The 20,456-nt window shown below is 42.0% G+C and overlaps 1 protein-coding gene across 1 annotated transcript in view; it reads left to right on the forward strand.

Annotated features, from left to right (window-relative positions):
* Positions 1 to 201: 201 nt before the first annotated feature.
* The window catches only part of LOC131563590 (neural-cadherin-like), a 58,543-nt gene continuing 38,288 nt past the window's right edge, over positions 202 to 20,456 (forward strand). The window contains exons 1-4 of the mRNA XM_058813695.1: positions 202 to 1,210; positions 14,873 to 15,070; positions 16,151 to 16,376; positions 18,820 to 19,024. Coding sequence (XP_058669678.1) covers positions 202 to 1,210; positions 14,873 to 15,070; positions 16,151 to 16,376; positions 18,820 to 19,024 — 1,638 coding nt within the window. The remainder of the gene's footprint in view (positions 1,211 to 14,872; positions 15,071 to 16,150; positions 16,377 to 18,819; positions 19,025 to 20,456) is intronic.

The following is a 20,456-nucleotide window of genomic DNA, read 5'->3' on the forward strand; positions in this document are numbered from 1 at the left end:
GCGGGGACATCCTGCGGCCGGCGCACGGGACGCTGCGCTCCGAGCGCTCCCGGAGCGGGGGAAGGCAGGGCGGGGGCGGGAGCGGCCCCGTGTGCCCCGGCCCCTCCCCGCCCGCCCACTGCGGGGAGCGGCAGCGGGGCCGGGCAGCGCGGGGAGCGCCGCGCACCCGCCCGCCCGCAGCCGCCGCCGCTCGCAGCCGGCATGGGCCCCCGCGGAGCGCGGCGCGCCGCCGGCTGCCTGCTGCTCTGCTGGGCTCTGGCCGCCGCCCGCGCCGCCCCGCGCAGGACACCCTCGTTCGACGGGCACGTCGCGGAGAACCGGCCGGCGGGCACGCGGGTGCGCGGGCTCAGCATCCCCCTGACGCGGCTGGGGCCCGAGCCCTGGTGCGCCAAGGTGCAGGGGCGCCGCTGGCACCTGCAGCTGCTGGGCGAGGGACACTCGCACTTCCAGGTGTCGCTGGACGCGCGCACGGCCCGCGTGTGGCTGCGCACCCGCCGCCCGCTGGACCGCGAGGCGCGGGCGCTCTACTCGCTCCGCCTGGGGCTGTGCTGCAAGCGCTGCGCGCCCCAGGGCGCCGCGCCCGCCGAGCTGGCCGCGCTCACCGTGCGCGTCCTGGACGACAACGACAACGCGCCGCGCTTCGTGGGGCCCGGCTCCGCGCAGCTCCGCGTGGAGGAGACGCTGGCGCTTAAGTCCCAGGTGTGGCAGGCGCGGGCCGAGGACGCGGACGCGGGCGTCAACGCGGAGCTGCGCTACTTCGCCCTCCCGCGCAGCGCGCACTTCTTCGTGGTGCCGCGCAGCGGCCGCGTGGTGCTGGTGAGCTCCCTGCTCCACCTGCGCGCTCCTATCCCGCTGCGCGTCTACGCGCGGGACCGCGGCCGGCCCGCGCTGCTCAGCGAGCCCCTGGAGCTGGAGGTGCTGCCGCAGCCCAAGCGCCTCCCGCCGCCGCCGCCCCGCCGCCGCCGGGCCGCGCTGCCGCCCGCCGCGCCCCTGGCCCTTGCCCTGCCCGAGGACGCCCGGCCGGGCACCCGCTTGGCCACCCTGGCCCCGGCGCGCTTCGCCTCCGCCTGGTTCGAGCTGCTGTCGCCGCCCGTCGAGGAGTCGCCGGTGAGCGTGGAGCGAGAGAGCGGCGAGGTGACGCTGCGCGCCGCCCTGGACAGGGAGGCGGTGGCCGCCTGGGAACTCGTCGTCCGCGTCCAGGAGCGCCGAGGTGCGTGTTAGGCAAAGTCTTAGACGGAGTAGTGGTCTGGTCCCATCGGGGAGGCTGAGGACAGCTTGTCTGCAGGTGACAACAGTTTGTCTCCAGGTGACTGCAGACTAAGCACCTAACGGTGGTTTAGCATCAGGTGTCATATGCAGTGTTGGGGAATGTACTTTTGGTCTTTTAAATCTGTAAACTATTATCATTAAAAACACTAGAAGTGACAAGAGGCACTGTGTAGCTTAGGAAAAGTGGACTGTACAGCTGTGTGAAAATGCTTGGAGCAGTAAGGTATTTAGCAGAATTTAAGTGTTTCACGGGTTAGAATTCTTAGTTGTTAGTTAGTGGTCAAGACACAGTACAGGGGTTTGTTATTAAAATATTCTCTATAGCGCTCATCCTGTAAGTGCCTAATTTGCAGCATGCAGCTGAAGCCATTGAGTTTTGAGTCATTATTAAAGTTGAGCGTGTTTGACTCACAAGCATGGTGTGGGGTTTTGCAGGACTGGAGTCCTTGTGTTTAGGTAGCTGTTCTTTTAAAAAATACCTCAGGAGTTCAATGTACACCATTAAAATGGCATGTCTGTGACTTATACTGTCATTTTTCACAAGCCCTTACTCAAATTAAATGGTATAGCTAATTTCATTTGCTGATTACATATATTGCTTTTTAAAATTCTCTTTTCCTTTTAAATTGTGATGTTGGCTAATATTTTTCACCTATGAAAATACCGATTAGTTTAAGCATATTTTTAATTTATGAATGGTGGATATCTCTGCCCATTCACCATGTCGCTTTTTTAATTTTTATGTTTCTTGCGATTGTAACAATATTGCAGAGATTGCCCAGAACGAGTATTCTGGAGAAAATCTTATCAGAAGACATGAGTTGGTTGGCCTGATTTTATCTTGGAGGGGTCCAGGAAGGGTTTGGCTCGATGGGACTTTTAGTGCTTGTGAGAACGATGAAGTGCTCGGCAGTGCAGCTGCTCAGGGTGATTTCCCTCAGCCACAGAGCAGCGCGGGCGGGAGAGATGAAAAGCTTCCCACGCGATTGCTGTCCCTTATCTCGCTGCCTTTGGCTGAGGGGCAGCCCATAGGAGTGAGGCAGTTTATTCCTCGGTGCCTGGCAATCCCTGAGGATGCCTGCAGGGCTCTAATTAGCGCCGGCAGTTTCGGTGACACGGATCCTTCCCCCTGTGAAGCGAGGCTACCCCGGCAGCTCCTTTCGCTCGGGTCTGAGGAGCAGCTCTCAGATCCTCCTCGCCTCCTCCCTGGGGTTTTGTGGCGCCTGTCGCTGTCGCGTGTTGGTGTCAGTCACTCGCACCGGCTTTGTGCTGTGTTCCAGCCTGAGCTTTGGCTGCAGACCAAGAGCTTGACAGACCAATTTCCAAACCGCAGCACTTTGTGTGTCCTACCCCTGCTAGTCACTCTTGAGCAAGGCCGCCTGCCGAGGGGAATGTCATTGCTCCGAGGCAGTGACAGAACCCATCGGGTCAATCCGAGCCTGCTGCTGGGCTGTTCACCACTCTGTCATGGAGCTCAAGTTCCAGCCCTTTGCTGGTGTCAGTTCCCTCTGTCAGGATCAAGAAGATGTTGTTGGAGCCGTGGTAGCTAACCTTGCCCCGGGTTACTGCTGGTCTCACCTTTGTGATCGGTTTTTCCCCTACCTAGTCTGAATATAGAAGTCTGAGATTGCCTGGAACAGAGCTTGTCATTCTGTCATGCCTGAGATTTCACTTCCAGGGCAAGGCTTGCTAATGGAGTTTAAAAAAGTCTGAAGCAAGTTTTAACTTAATTTCAGGGACTTTTTTTTTTAACCATCATGTACTTTCACTAAGTACTTTGGAGCATTTTCCACTAGCCTAATGTATTAGTGCTGGTAGTATGTAGTAGTAAGAGAATAAATCTCTAAGAAATATGTAGGACTAAGTTCTGACTCAGATTAGTTAGACAGCAATTAATTGTGGACAGACAAATGCCATACTTTAGGTAGTGATGATTTTAAGTTTCTTGGTTTAAAGGAGACCAAATTCAAAATACATTTAATACTACTGTTTTAATCAGTTAAAGGTTAATAAAAACTTGGTACTTTCAAAATTCTTTCAAGTTGCAGAATGCTTTCATACTCCTTTCATACTACGTTAAAGCACATTTAACGTAATCTTTGAAACAGATTTAGAAAGTTCTGTCTCTCTGCTTGCTCACAGTCCAAACTGCAGTAATCTGTAGAAAGAAAACCAAAAGGAAGGAATAGGAGAAAAGATGCCTACCATAACTATGTGTTTTTCTTAGTCTAAAACAGGTGCAAAATATTGCAAAAGCTCCAGGAGAAAACACAAGTTTTTAAGTATTTATAGAAGTGAACTTTCAGGATGAATTAAAGTGTGGAGATGGCTACACTGAATTTTGTTGTGAATAAAAGTGCATGTTCAGGTTCTTTCTCCAGTTTATTTACTTCGCTTTTAGCATTTGTGCTAAAATACCATAAAGTACACATAACCATAAACATTTCAGTAGCTGTGGGTTTCTAGCATTAGAGTTTATGATATCAGGTGTCTATTTATTGTCAAGTGGTATAAAGTTGTATTAATTTCTTCAAATTTTTTTTTACTTTCCACTCTTCTTGCTGCCTGGTAACTGTGAACTGAAATGAACCAATAATTAATTCTGTCATTACTCTCTTCTTTAACCCAGGCAATGATGTTGGGGATAAGACAAGATGTTTAAATACTTTAGCATATAAAGTCTACCCTCTTTTGCTTTATCTTTTCAGTGTAGTTTATTGAGATTCATATGTAATGTGCACTTCATGACTTACAGCAGTAAAAAGTGCTTAAAAGCATTGTGCCACAAGTGATCCTAATGTATCTCTGGGCACAACTGTGGTTTTGGTTTGTTTTTTTCTTTTTTGGCTGATGGACCATTCTCAAATTAGTAGCAAGAAGATGGGTATATGGTAATAAAGCAACATTGAGCAGTTTATTCCTAGTTTGTGACAGCCCCCACTCTTTAGCTCATAAATGGGACTGTGTAGATGTCCTTTGCCTGAATTCAGTTTTCTTCAAGTGGCATGTAACAGGCTGTATGTTTGTTTATTTTCCCCCTTTAGCTAAAAGAGAATTTGGAATGTTTTTCTGTTTACTTCCTCTCAATTCTGTCCTGGATAATCAGCACAGCAGTGTGTGCAGGGCTGGGGTTCCAGATGCAGCCAGACCTTTAGTATCTCAATATCCAGATTTCTCCCACATGTTGATGACAAGGAGGGGTTTTCTTTCCCTGAGTTGCATTTTGTTGAAGGTATGAGCTAAGGGAGCTCACTGTACTTGGCCTGGCAGATAGCTACCAGGGTAACACACTCACTCATCACTGCCTGGGTATCTCTTGGTAGACCACAGGCTTTGTGCTGGTGTATGTTCACCCATGTCAGGGGTAGATTTAAGGGGGTTTTGCAGTCTGAAGAACTTTTCAGCATCCAGGGTAGAGGTTTTTTGGCAAAGCTGCAGTTGAGCTCTAAGGTTTTTGTTAGTGATGTGCACAAATCACTACCATAATTATTATCATTACCAGTGCATTACATGCTGAGGTTGCTTTGTGACCAGACATATTTTGTTTATCAATGTAATGGTTTTATTTTAATGTAGATGCCTGAAAACAATCCTTTGTTTATTCTTTGAAATAACAATTTAGTCTGTTTTACTGCTACAGTAAAATTAACTGCAATCTGTAGAGGAAATACTATGTTACTAGTTCTGCTTATTCATTGTGTGATTAATTCTCTCTTTTTTTGATACATTGTAGATTTAGTTTTATCATACTTTTTGTTTTCTGAAGGCAGCAATTAGTCACTAAAAGTAGCAACAGAAAAATCTGGACTTTTTAATGGATGGGTTTTGTTTGGTTTCTGTTTTTTGTTTGAGGTTTTTTTGTTTGTTGTGGGTTTGTTTTGTTTTGGTTTTTTTTAATGGAATGGGTTCTCCTGTGCCTGTGGAGGAGTTTCAGGGCCTGGACAAGAGAGGACATAGTGCCTTGGTTGGTATTTCAGCTTCAGGTGAGCTCTTACCCAACCTAAACTTGAACAGAGCCAGGCTGGGATCACCCACAACCTCCCTGAGACACCTCTTCAAGTCTCTCACCAGTCTCACAGTAAAAGATTTCTTCCTAACATCCTAACCTAAATTTCCTCTCTTCCAATTTGTACCCATGACTCCTTTTTTTGTCACTGCACTTCCTGACAAAGGGTGTCCCTCTGGCTTCCCTGCAGAGTCCTTAAGATACTGGAAGGTGCTGTGAGGTTCTGCCTTGGCATCAGACAGAAAAATCAATCTCAAGAGCTGAAAACACTTGAAATTAAAGAATGGCCTGGCAATATTTATGGTTTTTTTTGTAATTAGCAAACATTTCATCCAAAAGAAAATAAACCAAAACACAAACTTTACAATCTCAAACCAAAGGGAAACACCAGGAACACCCAATGCATTAGTTTGTGCCATGAAATGCTAAAGAGAACGGCAGAATTTCAGGGCTTAAAGTGTTTTTTGGCACATGGTCCTTGAGGAGGAGGAGTTTCCTCTGGTGACCCCACTGATCACTCAGCCCTGGGTTAAATTCTTCAGTTAACCTTGCCTGGAAGGACTGATGGTTATGCTCATGGTTTTTTGGTGGTATTTCAGGATTTTATGCCGTTCAGTTTATTGGGACATGATTTACTCTTTGCAAATGCATAATGCTATTTTAAGTTTCTACCCAGTGAGCAGAAGGTAAAATTTCTTAGACTGTCATACACATTAATATTTCAACATGGGGTAGCATTTAATTTGAGAAGGAGCCATTATTATTCCATTAGTGCTTGGGGGAAGTGCATTAAAGATCCCACCTCTCTAATCCTGCTGTCTCAAGCTCCCTTGACCTTACTTGATCCATGAGCTTTAGCTTTGTAATCTCCTGTCATTCATTTTTTCTCATCAGGGGATTCACTGAGGGTGATGTTTGACATGCCTTCCAACAGTTCACAGCATCTCTTGTATGTTAAATATATTTATCCTGTTTAAATCAACATAGAGAGTGGAGATCCCAATTTTGGTAATATTTCCACCTTGAAGGATTTTGTGCTTGGAAGTCAAGGATCATCTGTTTTAATTTTATCTGAGGCCTTATTCCCCTACTAGCTGTATTGATTCTGGGGGGATCATCCCTAAGAATTAAGTAGCTTCTGGGTGATGTTTTTTTTTACATTTCTTATTACCTGTTTCATGAATTACAGCTGTCAACAGTTACACTTCAAGCTGAGCTTAAGTTGAAATCATCATCTATTATCCAGCAGATGGGTTTCATTAAACAGCAGTGGGTTTCATGCACTTAAGCTAAAAAGAACTGTGTTCTGTGAGCATTCAGGACAGCTCTGGGTGTTTACAGACTTGGAGTGTTACTGATCTGTGGCAGAAAGGAATGTCTGAGGAAGCTGTGGAGCACCATCTTGGTGTTTGATCAGTCTGAATATTTTGAAATTTCCTGCTTTTTATTCCAAGCAGTCAGATTAAAAATATCTTTCTGAGACTGCTGTGACTTGAACACCAAAGCTGTTTAGATCTTCTGGCTGTTTATCATCTCAAACATTCAGTTTCTACAAAGGAAATGAACTTCCTTTTTTCTCAAAATCCAACTAAATTTCAGCACAAATTTGACAATTTGATAGAACAAATAAATTATAGAACATCCAGGCCAGGCTGGATGGGGCCTGGAGCAGCTTGGTTTAGGGTGAGGTGTCCCTGCCCATGGCAGGAGGTTGGAAGGAGATGAGCTCTAAGGTCCTTTCCAACCCAAATCATTCTGGGATTCCACAGTGATCCAAGGAGGTACAGCAGGCTCTGTTGGTGAAGCTACTGATTGTGGTGGCATTTTTACCATTTTTTTTCCCTTTTTCAAACTTTTTTCTCCTTGCCCATGAAAGACTATGGAAAAACAAGCTGGATTTTCCCCAAGAAACTCTTAGGAAGATTTCATCAGAACTTGCCATCTCACAGTGGCACAGAGGCTGCTCCTGCTTTAGCCAAGTCCTCTGTTTATGATAATGCTTTTTGCAATCAATAGTAATTCATTAAGACACATGTTTTGTTATTTAAGGATGTCTCTTGTGATTATTAATTTGCAGTCATTATTTCACATCTGGGCACGCTTGGTTTCCCCGACTGCCACCCTCAGAAGATTGATGCCACACTGGCAGTCCCTGATAACATGGTCATCACCTTAATGTCTTTTAATTGATTATTTATGCTAATATCCTTTCTGCCTGATCATTGAGCTCCTCTGGTGCTTTCTTTACTTTTGTTTTCTGGTTTGCTTTAACTTCTATTTTAAAAGCTGTATGATGGTAAGGAGCAGAGACATGCCAGGCTGTCATTATTCTGTCTGCAAAAAAGATGAGGCATATTAGGAGAGAACATGGGCTGTCCCCAGCTTGAGCCCATCAAAGTTATCTCTTTAGAAGGTTTATGTTTTATGAATGAGCAAACTACTGTACTTAAAAGTAGCCCATCATATACCTCAGGAATTTTCAGAAATGACAGTAGAGAAATGTTTGTGCATAATTGTCCTATTTTTTGAAGGATATACAGTAGGACTGGTAAAATAACCAGTAGCTTTTATCTCATGTTATGGTATGAAAATGGGAAAAGAGATTTCTCCTGATTGCAGCTAGAGGCTTAGGGCATTAAGATTTTTTTCTGAAGATGTGTCTTCCCAAACTCTATACTCAGTAGGTATTTTAAATGAAGACATATTATAGAGTAAGGTTTTAAAATAACACAATATGATATTTGCTGAGGGTCTTCAAAACCTCAGTATCCCTCAACCAACTCCAAACATTTAACTTGGAGTAACCCAAATAAAACCCCAAAGTTTTTAAAAAACATTTGCCTATTTAGGGTAAAAAGTGGGAGCAACCTAAAAAAACCCACAAGCCATAAAGAAAAATACCAGCTTGAATACTTAATTTGCTGATGGATTTAGGGTAGTATGTAATAGCAGTAGTAACCTCAAGGCTTGCAAGACTTTTAACACTCTCATAATCTTCTTTTAAAAGTAAATTGTAATGACCTGAAAATGCCAGGAGCAGCCTAGCTTCTCACCCATTGTGGTTTAATCATGATAATATAATACCTCTTCCCTCAGAACATTCAAGGAATGTATAATGTTTGTCCACAATTGCAGAGACATGTTCAGTCAACTACATATTCTCTATTGTCAGATTTTTAGAAATCAGAATGTCTGGCATTGTCAGTTTTATCAATTACACTGATGCAGAGAAGCCTACATTTTGCATGAATATAAGGATTTTATTTCCAAGTCTCATCTTGTAGAATTATCCATTGGATTTTTGAGAGAAAAGACAGTCATATAATCCTAATGCAATCAGAAGTCTGAGAATACATAGGATTTCACAGATTGACAGCATCTTTTAAAATGACACGGTGAAAAGAGATGGGTTTAGAGGCAACTCTGACCCACAGTGTTTGAAATGCAGTCAGCTTCAGCAGGCTTGATTTTCAGGGCTTGGTTTAACCAGAAAAGCCCAGAGAAGTTGCTGTTAACTGAATGATTAAGTATTAAATCCTTTGCCTTCTTCCTGCCACCTTTGGTGTAACTTCATTGGTAGGTGGGGGAATATTTTTTCCAGTTGCTGTCTGAAATGACAGGATGTATCAGTTTGCAATATCTCTCTGCAATCCAAGGAGCCTTTATAACCAGCTGCAACAGCAGGTTGGAGCAACTGGTTTGTGTTACTTTATGTTAAAATCCCCTCCCAGAAAACTAATGGTGAACATCACAGAAGAGATTTTTTAAATAAGCCTGGATTCAGTAAAGCTGTAAAAACCTAAAGCAGAAGAGAACCATTATCCCATCAAGATACCCGTTTGGTTTTTGTAATTTTCAGTATGTGCTTCCATTCTGACAAGTCTTTAAGTTGAACTGTCCCAAAAAGTTCATGATTTTGAGAGGGCTTTCCCTTCCTTAGTTCCTCTGTATGTCTTAAATTTGATGTGGGAAGTGTAACCCAGTCTTCATAGTGTATGAGTATTAAGGCTTTTCCCTGTTTTGTTTGGTTGTTGTTATTGCAGTTTAAATATTTTAGAGACTTTCCCTGTTTTTTACTGACTCATCACCATTTATTTCCATTTTTACTATGATTAAACTTCCCAGCAAGTTATTTAATTTTTTGTTTGTTTTTCTTTTTTCTCCAAGGGATGAAAATGATGACTGATGATCTATAATATATTTCCTGTGAGCAGAAAGGTGGCCAGCTATAGTGTATTACCTCACCTAATGTGGTTGGATTTCAGAGCAAGGCAGTATAATAAATCCTTCTGTTTATCAGTTTTCAACCACAGATAGGCATGAAAAATAAGCAATTACAGATAGATACCTATGATGAAGTTTCAGCAGTGGATTATGAAGATTGATTTTGGTGATAGGGAATGAATTTCAGTGCTACAGCTTTTGTCTGTAATATGAAGTTAAAAGGAAGTAATTCCAACTGGAGGGAATATCAGAGAGGAAAAAAGCAGACTTCAGGATGAGCTGCCCTAAGAAGGATTTTTGATGATACACGAATTGACTCTAATAGGGAATTAAGCAGCTAAAGTAGGAAAAACCTCTGGACTAGAGTTTATAATTTTAGTTTTAGTTTCCTGTATAAATTGAAAAGAGAGCTGTGGAGGGGGCTTAGATTTGATACTGCAAAGGGCAAATAAATGGTGTTTGCAAATATGTGGGAAAAGCAATCTGCTTATAGAACCTGTTTTTGCTATTTTCCATGCTGAAGAAAAATAAGAGGAAATATACTTTCTGATTAAATAAAAAGATGATTTTACCCTTTTGAATAGGAAGCATTATTTTCTCTATGACTTTTAAAAATACTCATTTTTGACATAAGATATTCCAGTGTTATGTTCCTGTCATGTTCATGAGCAGCAAGGGCCATTTTGTGTTTTATCTCCTCTTGCTCAGTATCTGTGAGAAAGCAATTTAAATTTTTCTGTTGTTTGAAGCTAGGGAAGAAAATCTGTCAAATGCAAAATCTGTGTATGCCAACAGTCTAATTAGCAGAACCATTCTTTGAGAAGGATTTCTTTTGAATGGATGACATTGTGTAAGTATCTATGGTGTGCCTGGCTTGAAAGTCAAACATCTAGCATTTAATATTGAGACAGCTGTAATTGCTATTGTGTTACACAAGAGTTTGAAAATTCTTTTTGGGAAAATGAAGCCTGGGTCAGATTTCTGACTTAGGATCTCAGTAGTGGCTGACTTGCACTGCTGGATGTAGTGGCAGATATCTCCACTGCTTGTCAGGGCCTGGTATTGGGAACAGATAATTTCAGTAGAACCTCTCTGTGTGTTTGTAGGACTTAACCCAAATCCACAGAGGATTATCAGTTTTAAGCTGTTTCTGCTAAGATTTGAGTGGAATTGTAACATATTATATTCTTCTATAATGTAGCAATATTGCTGCACATATAGTACTAATAAACTACATTAACCATAGTATATGGATGCAGATTCATGTTCATGTACTGTTACTTTTATGTACTGATGTACATATTTAATTAATGTATCTGTAAGGTACATATGGGGATGTTTTGATGGACAGAGGCATTGAGACACCTGAACTATAAGGAGGTATGTATTTCTAAAATTTCTATCCATCCACTGTCTTAAAGCACGAAAAATTTTCATAAGTAAGGGAGAAAATTAATTTTATCTACCTTATTCAAAATAAGTTGAAAATCTGGTTTAAGGCCTGTTCTGCCGGCAAGCAGCTGTGTCAGTTACAAAACACAAGAGACTGCCTTTTGTGTGTGCCATGGTAATTACAGTCAAGCAAAAACCTGGAAATACTTGCTGTGCTAATTAGAATGTGGAGTTATGCTTAAAAAAATAATGTACTTTGAAAATAAATCCTTAATGCATTGTCCTGCTGGACATCCACATGTTACCCAGACATTATTGTTGCTGCCAGTCTCTTCATCACATTGGCTGTGCCCTGGCAAGCCCTTGTCCCATCATGCTTCGCTGGGCACCCTGATGTTGTTTCCACAAGTTGTCAGGTCACATTTGGAGGTCTCTGCAGAGAGGTCCAGTCCTGGTCGGTGTTTCTGCTGCAGTTTTTCCTTTGATATATAGTATGCAGTCAAGGGAAAACTCACTTGCAGTCATTTTCCCCCAGACTGCCTTTATTTGGGAAATCATGATGATTTATTCAGCATTTTTTCTTATGAATCAGATTGTCTGGGGTTGATGGAGGAGGATAATATACCAGTAAGAACTGTGGAGGCATATGCAGTGGAAATGGATGCTGGTCAAGAGAGGCACTTAAATGTCTCTTCCTTTACCTGCACTGCAGTTCCTGCTGACTGTCCTGATTGTCCCAACAACATTCTTTAGGTTATTCACATGTTTCAGAAGTAACCAACATATTGCTGAAAGCTTTGGTCTTGCCAAGATGTCAGAACAACACTAAGGTCTCCTAAATGCTAAAATACAAGTAGCTGGAGGAATGTGCCCAAGTCCTTTGAGTTTTTGAATAATAAAGTTTGCTAGAGCATGTGAGGATTAAGCTTGGTGCTTATGCACTTCTGCACAGTTTTCTTACAACTGTTTCTCAGTTATAAATATGTTCTAAGTATCAGCATATTGATTTTCAGTGAATTGGCATTGGTTAAGTGATGAAAGTGGGATTTGTAACCAAATTTATTACTGCTTCTTCAATAAAAATGAATTGTTCTTAAATTGGGACTTGCTTTTGGACAGAGGAATACATAATACATGCATGTTAGGAACTCTAGCAGGACTTGAACCCGAGTGAGTTCAGGGGCTGATTAGGAGAATGATTTCCAGACAGCAGAGAGACAAACATCAGTAACCTTTCTACTCCTAGCAGGGTTACCAAGGTAGCATTCAAATCCTCAGTAGGTCTTGCTATTATAGGGGCAGATTTTCAGAGGTTCTTAACCCAGCTTCTAATTTAGTGCTGCTACTTTAAGCCCACAGTGTGCCCAGGCAAACGAGGCTAATGTGGGTATTTACAAACTTGGGGCAGCTTCCACCAGAGCTGTTCTTTGGAGAAGAGACAGGCAACTTTGACATTAACTTCTCTCTTTTGCAGCTTCTCTGTTTGGACACCTTTTAATTAAAATATTAGGAGTTCAAGCAGTCACTGATTGCATTTGGCACTTCTCATGTAGAGCTCACCCTGCTGCGTGCTGCTGTGGTGTATTTTAGCTTTGGATCAATGTCTAGCATGTTCCCTCCTCTGCATTTTCTTCAGGTGTCTTGGACTGGCTGACCTGGGACTTTTGGGGCACACAATCTGACATGAGAACACAAATATTTAAAACCCATCTGGTACTATTTAGTATGGTAGTGAGAAGTAATATACATGCTGCTGCTTTTGACATATTTGAGGGTTTTTAAAGGTTTTTCAGCTTCTTGTGGCTTTTTTTGTGCTACACCCAGGAGAAAGCAAAGCAGCAGCTTTCAGAGTCTGTCTGAATGCTGAAGGGAATTACACCTGGGTGACTGCAAGGGAAGTGCAACACCAGAGTGGGCAACTGTGCTCTCACCTCAGTGCCAGCTGTGTTTTGTGGTGAGGCAGTTTGAGTTTGTCTTTGGAAACTTTGGTTCACAGGCACTGTTTTAAAGAACATCTTCCTACAGAAGCTGAATTGAGCATCCTCTCACTGGGCCTCCCAACACTTCTGTCTGCAGAGGTACAGATACCTAACACACAGGGGGTCCCACAGTCAGGAAGGCTTTGTAAGACTTGGATGTACATGGAAACTGGGAATTTTGCCATGAAAATGTCAGAACACATGTTGCATGTATCCATGTTCTACAGTGGTGCATGTTTAATGGGCAAACCCAATAGAGCTTCTCTTTCAGGAAACTGTTCACTTTGTAATTTGCTGTTTGATAAATTAGATATTGGGTTTTGCTGTAGGCACTGTTTTTTATATGTGCTACTGTAAAACTTATATTATATTCCCTAGAACATTAGATTCTGGGTACAGGATATAATTCTATAGGAATTAATTTGGCTTTAACAAGTTACTGTCAATATACATTTTGTTGCTCTTAAGAGAAACAAAAAAAGGCCATGTACTCACTCACAGGTTTGAAATACAGATGAATTAATACAATTTTACAAGGTGAACTCAAGACAGCCTCAGTGATTATCCTGGGTGACTGCTGATTTTTTCTGTTAAGAGAATTTTCTGGGTAAAAATAGATGTACTCAAAGGTCATGATGGATTAAGTCTCAGGAATCTAAACTAAGAAACTTCTGTCTGACTTTGCCAGTCACAACACCAAGGAGTTTTCTTTACAACAGCCCATGAGCTGCTTGTTCACAGATGGCAGGCCCTGGTGTGCTGTGCTGAACTTGCCACGTGCCAGCAGACAGGAACTCCTGAGTGTGGAAAGCTGAGGCTGCAGGAGGTGCTTCTGGGGGAGTGAAGGGAGAATGTCTGTACCTCACACAAAGGGACAGAATTTAGTTGGAATAGGGATGGTTTTCGTAGAAGGATGTCACACTGCAGTAGAGAGGGAGAATGAGTACAGCAGTTCAGCCTAAGTGAACTTCCTGGGAGAACAGGCTTCCTTAGCCTGTCTGCAATATTAGATATTTTGGCAGCACCTTCTACTTCAATATATACTTAAATACTAAGGTCTTTGTATTATTAATCAGCTTTAAATTAAAACTGGTAGTTTTAGATGTTCCTTTTAGCACGTTGTTTCAATTCCCTTAGAGCTGTTTTGAAAATAAATGCTTGTCTGTATGTTTTCATGTATGTATAAATAATAAATCAACACTGAAATCAAGTATTAACACCATCAACTTTAGAAACTCTTCACATCCATTATTAAGCTTGTGGCTAAATGATGCTGTCAGTGTAGATGGCAGCTTTGGCCTGGGCCATGTTCAAGGCTGGAGCACACTGCAGTGCCAGTGCAGTTCTGTTAGGAGCTTTGCTATTTCATTATTTAATTTAATAATGGTAAAAGTATAATAAATATTTTTTCCAAATTTTTAAGGATCTTATGGTGTTGATTTTTGGAAAATTTTAAATTTCCATTTTGTGGTGATTTGTTCTTCTGGATTTTGATTGGTATTTAATAATATTTCAACTTAAATAAGAGTGAAAACTATATTAGGATTTCAGTGAACTTTGCAGAAGGGCAAATCATTGGTTAGAGTAGATTAGAATTTTTTGGCAACAAGTATTTAACTTTCAAAATTCATAGTTGCTGTAACTTTGCATGAACAAAACACTTGATGCTTTTTTTTCCTTCTTCAGAAAGAGAAAACACTTTTTAGAAAAAAGGTATTTAAAGTTTGAAAATGTAAGAATGTATGACGTTTCCTAGGAAGGGATCTCAGAAGAATGTGATATGGGTGGCTCCAGTCTTGCAGTGCTTGTGCTGGTTATTTCTTCCCCACATTGTTCCTGCCTGGGTGCTGTTCATTCCAGAAGAACTTCAGACTGCAGGTGTTTCTGGACTGTGTGCCAGCAGCATTGCAGGAGCTGCACACTCGGGTCCTGAGAGGTTCCTGTTACTCTCAGTGCCATGAAGGAGCTGTCTAATGATTTCTCCTTTTGCTGTGCCCTTTAGGGAAGGACTGGTACCTGGTGCACGTGTCACTTACTGTGACAGACGTGAATGACAACGTCCCTGAGTGGGCCATGGAGCCTTTCCCCTTCCTGGCTGTGGTTTCCCCCGAGGCTGCAGGAGGCACTGAGGTGTACAAGCTGCTTGCTGTGGATGCAGATGAAGGGATCCATGGAACTGTGGAATATTTTCTCTTGGAAGGTAAATTTTAACCCTCCCATTGCCTGAGTATTATGTCTCACTATTATGACTTTTTTAGCTTCAGTTTTATTTTCCCTTCCTCCTGCAAAAAGTTCATAAACCTTCACCTCTGTGTGTGAGAAAAATAAACTTTTTGGATGGATATATTTCTTTGTATGGATATATTTCTTTGCAAAGTTGAATTCTTGCCCATATATATCCCTGGGTATAATGGGGACAGGAGCAGCCAGTTTATGCCAAGGCTTTGGCAAGGGGTAACAATGGGGACTGTATTTATGAGACAGTCTGTGGAGAAGTAGTTTGTTGGGTAGAGAGGAGGGTTAATGTTCCTATCCCTTGTAGGAGTCATGCTTCTGGTTCATTTGTAAAGAACTTGTAAAGGTCTGGGTTGTGCAAATCTTGTACAAACTCAGTGATAGTATTTTGTGTGTCTCCTTTTAAGAAACTTCAGTAATAATTCAAAAATGTCTGAGCAGATGAGGAGCAACAATACCTCTCCAGTGGAGTATTTTCTGGTAAGGGATACTTGGGGTCAAGCAACAGCAAAGTTTTGGAGGATAAAAGATGGAGAGAGACTATTCAGAAGAGCCTGGAGTGACAGGACAAGGAGGAATGGCTTAAACTGACAGAGAATAGGTTTGGGTGGAGTACTGGGAAGAAATTCCTCCCTGTGAGGGTGGGGATGCCCAGCCACAGAAGCTGTGGCTGCCCCTGGATCCCTGGAAGTGTCCAAGGCCAGGTTGGACAGGGCTTGGAGCAGGCTGGTCTTGCAGGAGGTGCCCCTGCCCATGGTGGGGGGTAGAATGAGATGGACTTTCAGGTCCCTCCCAATCCAGACTATTTTATAGTTCAGTGATAAAGAAGAGTGATAATTGTCCAGAGAGTGAAATAGAATTTTGAAATGCAGTCATGAATGATGAATGTAATGACTGATTTGTAAGTTCCAAACAAACTTTTCAAGGTTAGTGTGAATGCTGATCCTAAGCCAAAGTCAACTTGGGAATTAGCACTGTATTCTCCTAATTTTAATCAAATAAAAATATTCTAATAGATGACAATTTGTGGACATGTTCCTTTCAGGGGGTGAAGACAGATTTGAAGTTGAGAAGGACACTGGCTGGATTAAAACCACAGGTTTGCCACTGGTGAGGGACAAGGAGTATTTGCTGACTGTGCTAGCAGCAGACAAGCTTGGCAGCAGAGGGTCCCCAGCCTCTGTGTCTGTGATTGCTGGGTTCCGGCCGCCACAGTTCACCAACATCTCGTACTGTGTGTACGTTCCTGAGAGCACCCTGCCAGGAGAAGCGTAAGTAACAGCTCACAGCAGGGCAGGGAGGTTCTGCCCTGCTTTGGACTTCTCTCTGATCTCCCCAGAGCCTTGGTATTGTTTGTGAGTCATAAATAAATACTGTGAGAAGCAATTCAGGTCTCTTAATAGAAGTGATCCCAGCACAGTTTGGTGTTGTATTGTTTTAGTCACCCTTTTACAGGGACAGGTGCTATTGAATAGTTGTGCTTTCTTACTTTTTGAAATGATATGGAAAGGATTAGAAGTTGATTGTTTCTTAACTTTCAAACAAAATGCAGAATAGAAATTAGTACTGTTACATCATGAAGAAAGATATCCTGTGTGAAAGAATACATTAACTTTACATGTCAAATTTGGAGAAGTGCCTTCACTCCCAAGAGAAAATTGGAAAAACCAAGATTCTTTTTCCTGTCTTCATCACAATGACAAACTGAGCTAAAATGAAGATGCCACAGAACCTCCTATTTTATTTCTCCATCCTTTGTATCTCCATGTCAATTGAAATATCACAGAAAATGTTAGTAACATAAGTCCATCTGAATGCTCAGTCCCTTCTTTTCCAAACTGGTTTTTTTTTCTTACAACAAACATTTTCTCTTCCACTTGAATAGAGAATACTTTTGTCCACTCAATGTGTTTCCTCTGTGGCAGTTCAAATATTATTAATATTATATTATCTGTGGTGCTAATGTTCAGTCTGGAGCATTCAGTTTTACAGTGTCCAAATAACCAAGGACTGTTAAGATTTAAAACAAAATCTTAGTAGATAACAAGGTTTTTTTTTTTTTTAAAGCTGCAATAAAATTAAATTGCACAGGCATAAAAGAAATGGAATAACTGCAAAATACTATAATGTCCAACTGGTACCTGTTGTATTGGGTTCAATAATGTTTAGAATTAACAATAAAATTATTCATAACTTTTTTATCACTATTACAAATAGGTTTGCACACCTTAGATGATAGTAGATTAGTCAGCCAATCAAATGACTTGGCAATATCCAAAAAGAATGAAGTATTTTGTGTGGTTATTGCATCTACAAAGGTTTGAATATATACAATGAAAGTGTGAAAGTTGTTTCTGTAATATGTTGTCCAGAAATAGCCATGAAAATCCATCTGGAATCCTAAAATTCTCTTATTTAAATTGGGCCAATTACTCAAGTATGAAGGTGTAGTGGTTTTAGTTTGCCAAACCAGAGCAGAGTTGCTGTTGTGTACTGAACTTCTGGGTTTAGGATTTCCTAATTAGAGCCTGATTTAAGGCTGCTGCTGAGCAGAGGATCATTACCAAATCTTTCCCTTCCTTTGGTCTGCCTGTCGCACCAATGAGTTACAGCTGCACAGGCAGCCTGAGATGAGCAGGTACAAAGATAAAAAAGTTTTCAGTTGGGTTGTTAAATGTGCTCCCAGCATGGCCTTGAGATTTTCAGTGCTGGCAGGAGAGGAGAGGTGGCTTGAACATGCAGCCAGGGCAGGGAGCTGGAAGGAGAGCAAAATAATTCCTGTGGGCAGGAATGCAGTCATGCACCAGCTGAAACTGCCTGTGAGACCTCAGCACAGGAAAATAGGGGAGAAAACTGAAGAGAGATGATGACCCACAGCAGTGCTGTCCATTGGTTCAGTAGTGCACCAGAGGGAAGTGAGGCACAGCAGCATGGCAGTGCAGGGGGGGGAAAGGAGTTTACACAAAATGAGTTTGTGTGTTTTTGACTGTAATTACCACAGGATCATGTTGGTGTGTGTGTTCTCCTGGGAGATGGAATTGTTTTTCCTAAGAAACTTTCATGTTAAAGCAAAAGAACTTGAGGAGTTAATTTTCTGGTTTAAATATTTTAAAAATATTTAGTTTTAAATTTCTTCTTTTAGTTCTTATTGTGGGTGTTTCCACTTGAAGGCTTTAAATTCATTGCACTTCAGTGGAAAAAAGATAGTGTCAGATGAGCTAAAAATATATGTCCAGTGTAAGCTGTAACACACACTGCTGTTAGGGCCTGGCTTTTATCCTTTTGCTGTTATCTATTGGAACTTTAGGATGGTATGACTGCAGCAAACTTACTGTGCTGTTATTAAAACAAATCTTTTTCATCTTGCTTTATCTTTTAGTTTCCTGACTGAAAACCATCACTACCACAGAAGGAAGTTGAAGTAGGCAAATTCAGTTGCAGCAAAATTTAAATCCTCTGTTCCTGCATTTTTAATCCTTACTGTGTTCTGCTTCCAAGAATCTTTATCTGTTTAACCCCAAGGTGATAGAAGCTCTGTGTAACAAAATGCTTGAATTTGGTGTTTAGATACAGCTGTCACTGCCTTCATTGATGAAACCTCTGAGCAAACCTGCAGGGTTGCACCATCACTACTGATATGCATTGCTTTTGTCATATTTTTCAGAATGTCATGTTATGTCCTTGAGTCCTCTCTTTTTATTTCTTTTAATGCAGCTTTCTTACAGTCACTGCTGTGTCCTATCAAAAGAAATCTCTGAGCTACAGTTTGCTCACTAATCCTGGGGGTCTGTTCAGCATTGATGGGGCCACAGGAGAGCTCAGTCTAACTCGGAGTGTGGATTATGAAGGAGACCCCCACCAGTTCCTCCTTTTGGTCAGGGCAGAGGAGAGTGAGGAGGAGTTCAGCACTGCTGCTGAGGTAGGTGTTCCCCTCCAGCAGCCTCGCTGCAGTTCCACTTTCCTTCATCCTTTGGAATCTGGGCAGATTCACCAGGAGCTCCCATTTCCCCATGCTGGCTGTTCTGCTGTCCATTTCAAAAGTCTTTCTGTCTCTGGGGAGATGTTGAGGAGTGGTTTAGATGCTGTTGGATTTCACTCTTGCAGATGCTCTAAAGGCTGTTTCTGAGGGATCAGTATGCCATCCCATCATAGACCTCAAGTTTTATCTGGTAACACATGGAGATGGGTGTGGCCAAGCCAGACATGAGGTTTTGTCTTACTCTACTTTCATCAAGTATGAGGTACATTTGAGATTATTCCACTCTGAAACAAAGGCAAATCAAAGAATTACTTGTTTTGTATCAAGAACACAAAGTGAACTCGTAAAACAAGAAAGTAATAGCAATTCACAGATACTAAAAGCTGAGCGTTTGTGGTATTTTAGAAAGCTGTTTGACAGCAAAAATATTTCTTAATATAGTTATTACAGTTATTGTAATAATTCAGAGATTCACTGAGCTAGGAAAGGCATACTGTATGAGTTTGTTCCTGCTTCAGGAAATAAGAGAGGGAGCTGGAGACAGAATTATTAGGATCAAGTGTGAGGACACAGAGAGGCAGGAAGCAGTGTGCCAGTGTAACAAACACTGGTTCTAGCACACCAGAGCCTGATAGTTTCAGTTGACCCTTGTGTACTACAAGATGAAGAATGGTAAAATATGACTCAAAAGAGCATTATGAGATGATTTTACAATATGTTTAGCCTAGAGGTACTTTAACTTGTACCTGCTTTACACTGATACAACCTCAATAGTTGAGAAAGCAGCTCTAGTTCATGCATAGCTCTGCAAGGCTCATGGAATACAGCTCTGCTTGATGCTCTTTCGTGCAGAATGCCTCCAATGACTGCATAAAGTGCAGCATGAGCCACTAGAAAAGCTCCTTTACACACCCCTTACTGTTGGGAGTGTAAACTGTGGACTAATATTTGACCCAGGAATAAGAAAGCATTTGTAAAGATGTTAGAGGCAAAATTGTATATCTTACTTGGTTTTCCAGAACCATAGAATATCCAGAGATGGAAGGGACCCACAAGGATTGAGTCCAGCTCCTGGCCCTGCACAGACACCCCAACAATCCCACCCTGTGCCTCAGAGCATTGTCCAAGCACTCCTTGAGCCCTGTCAGGCTTGGGGCTGTGATCACTTCCCTGGAGATCAGTTCCACTTATATCTGATTTGTGCTGCTGTAATTAAATTCAGAACTTGGCCTTAGAGATTTATAATGCTAAAATGTAATATGCTTGGCAGTAGAGTTTTTAGTGTTACAAATCACAGAAGTGTTACAAGATAAGATAATGGAAAAAGGGTGCTTGGCAAGCAGATGGTGCATTTTCCTTTAAACTAGTAATA

This window comes from Ammospiza caudacuta, chromosome 13, assembly GCF_027887145.1.
Source record: "Ammospiza caudacuta isolate bAmmCau1 chromosome 13, bAmmCau1.pri, whole genome shotgun sequence".
In the NCBI taxonomy this organism is placed as follows: Eukaryota; Metazoa; Chordata; class Aves; order Passeriformes; family Passerellidae; genus Ammospiza; species Ammospiza caudacuta.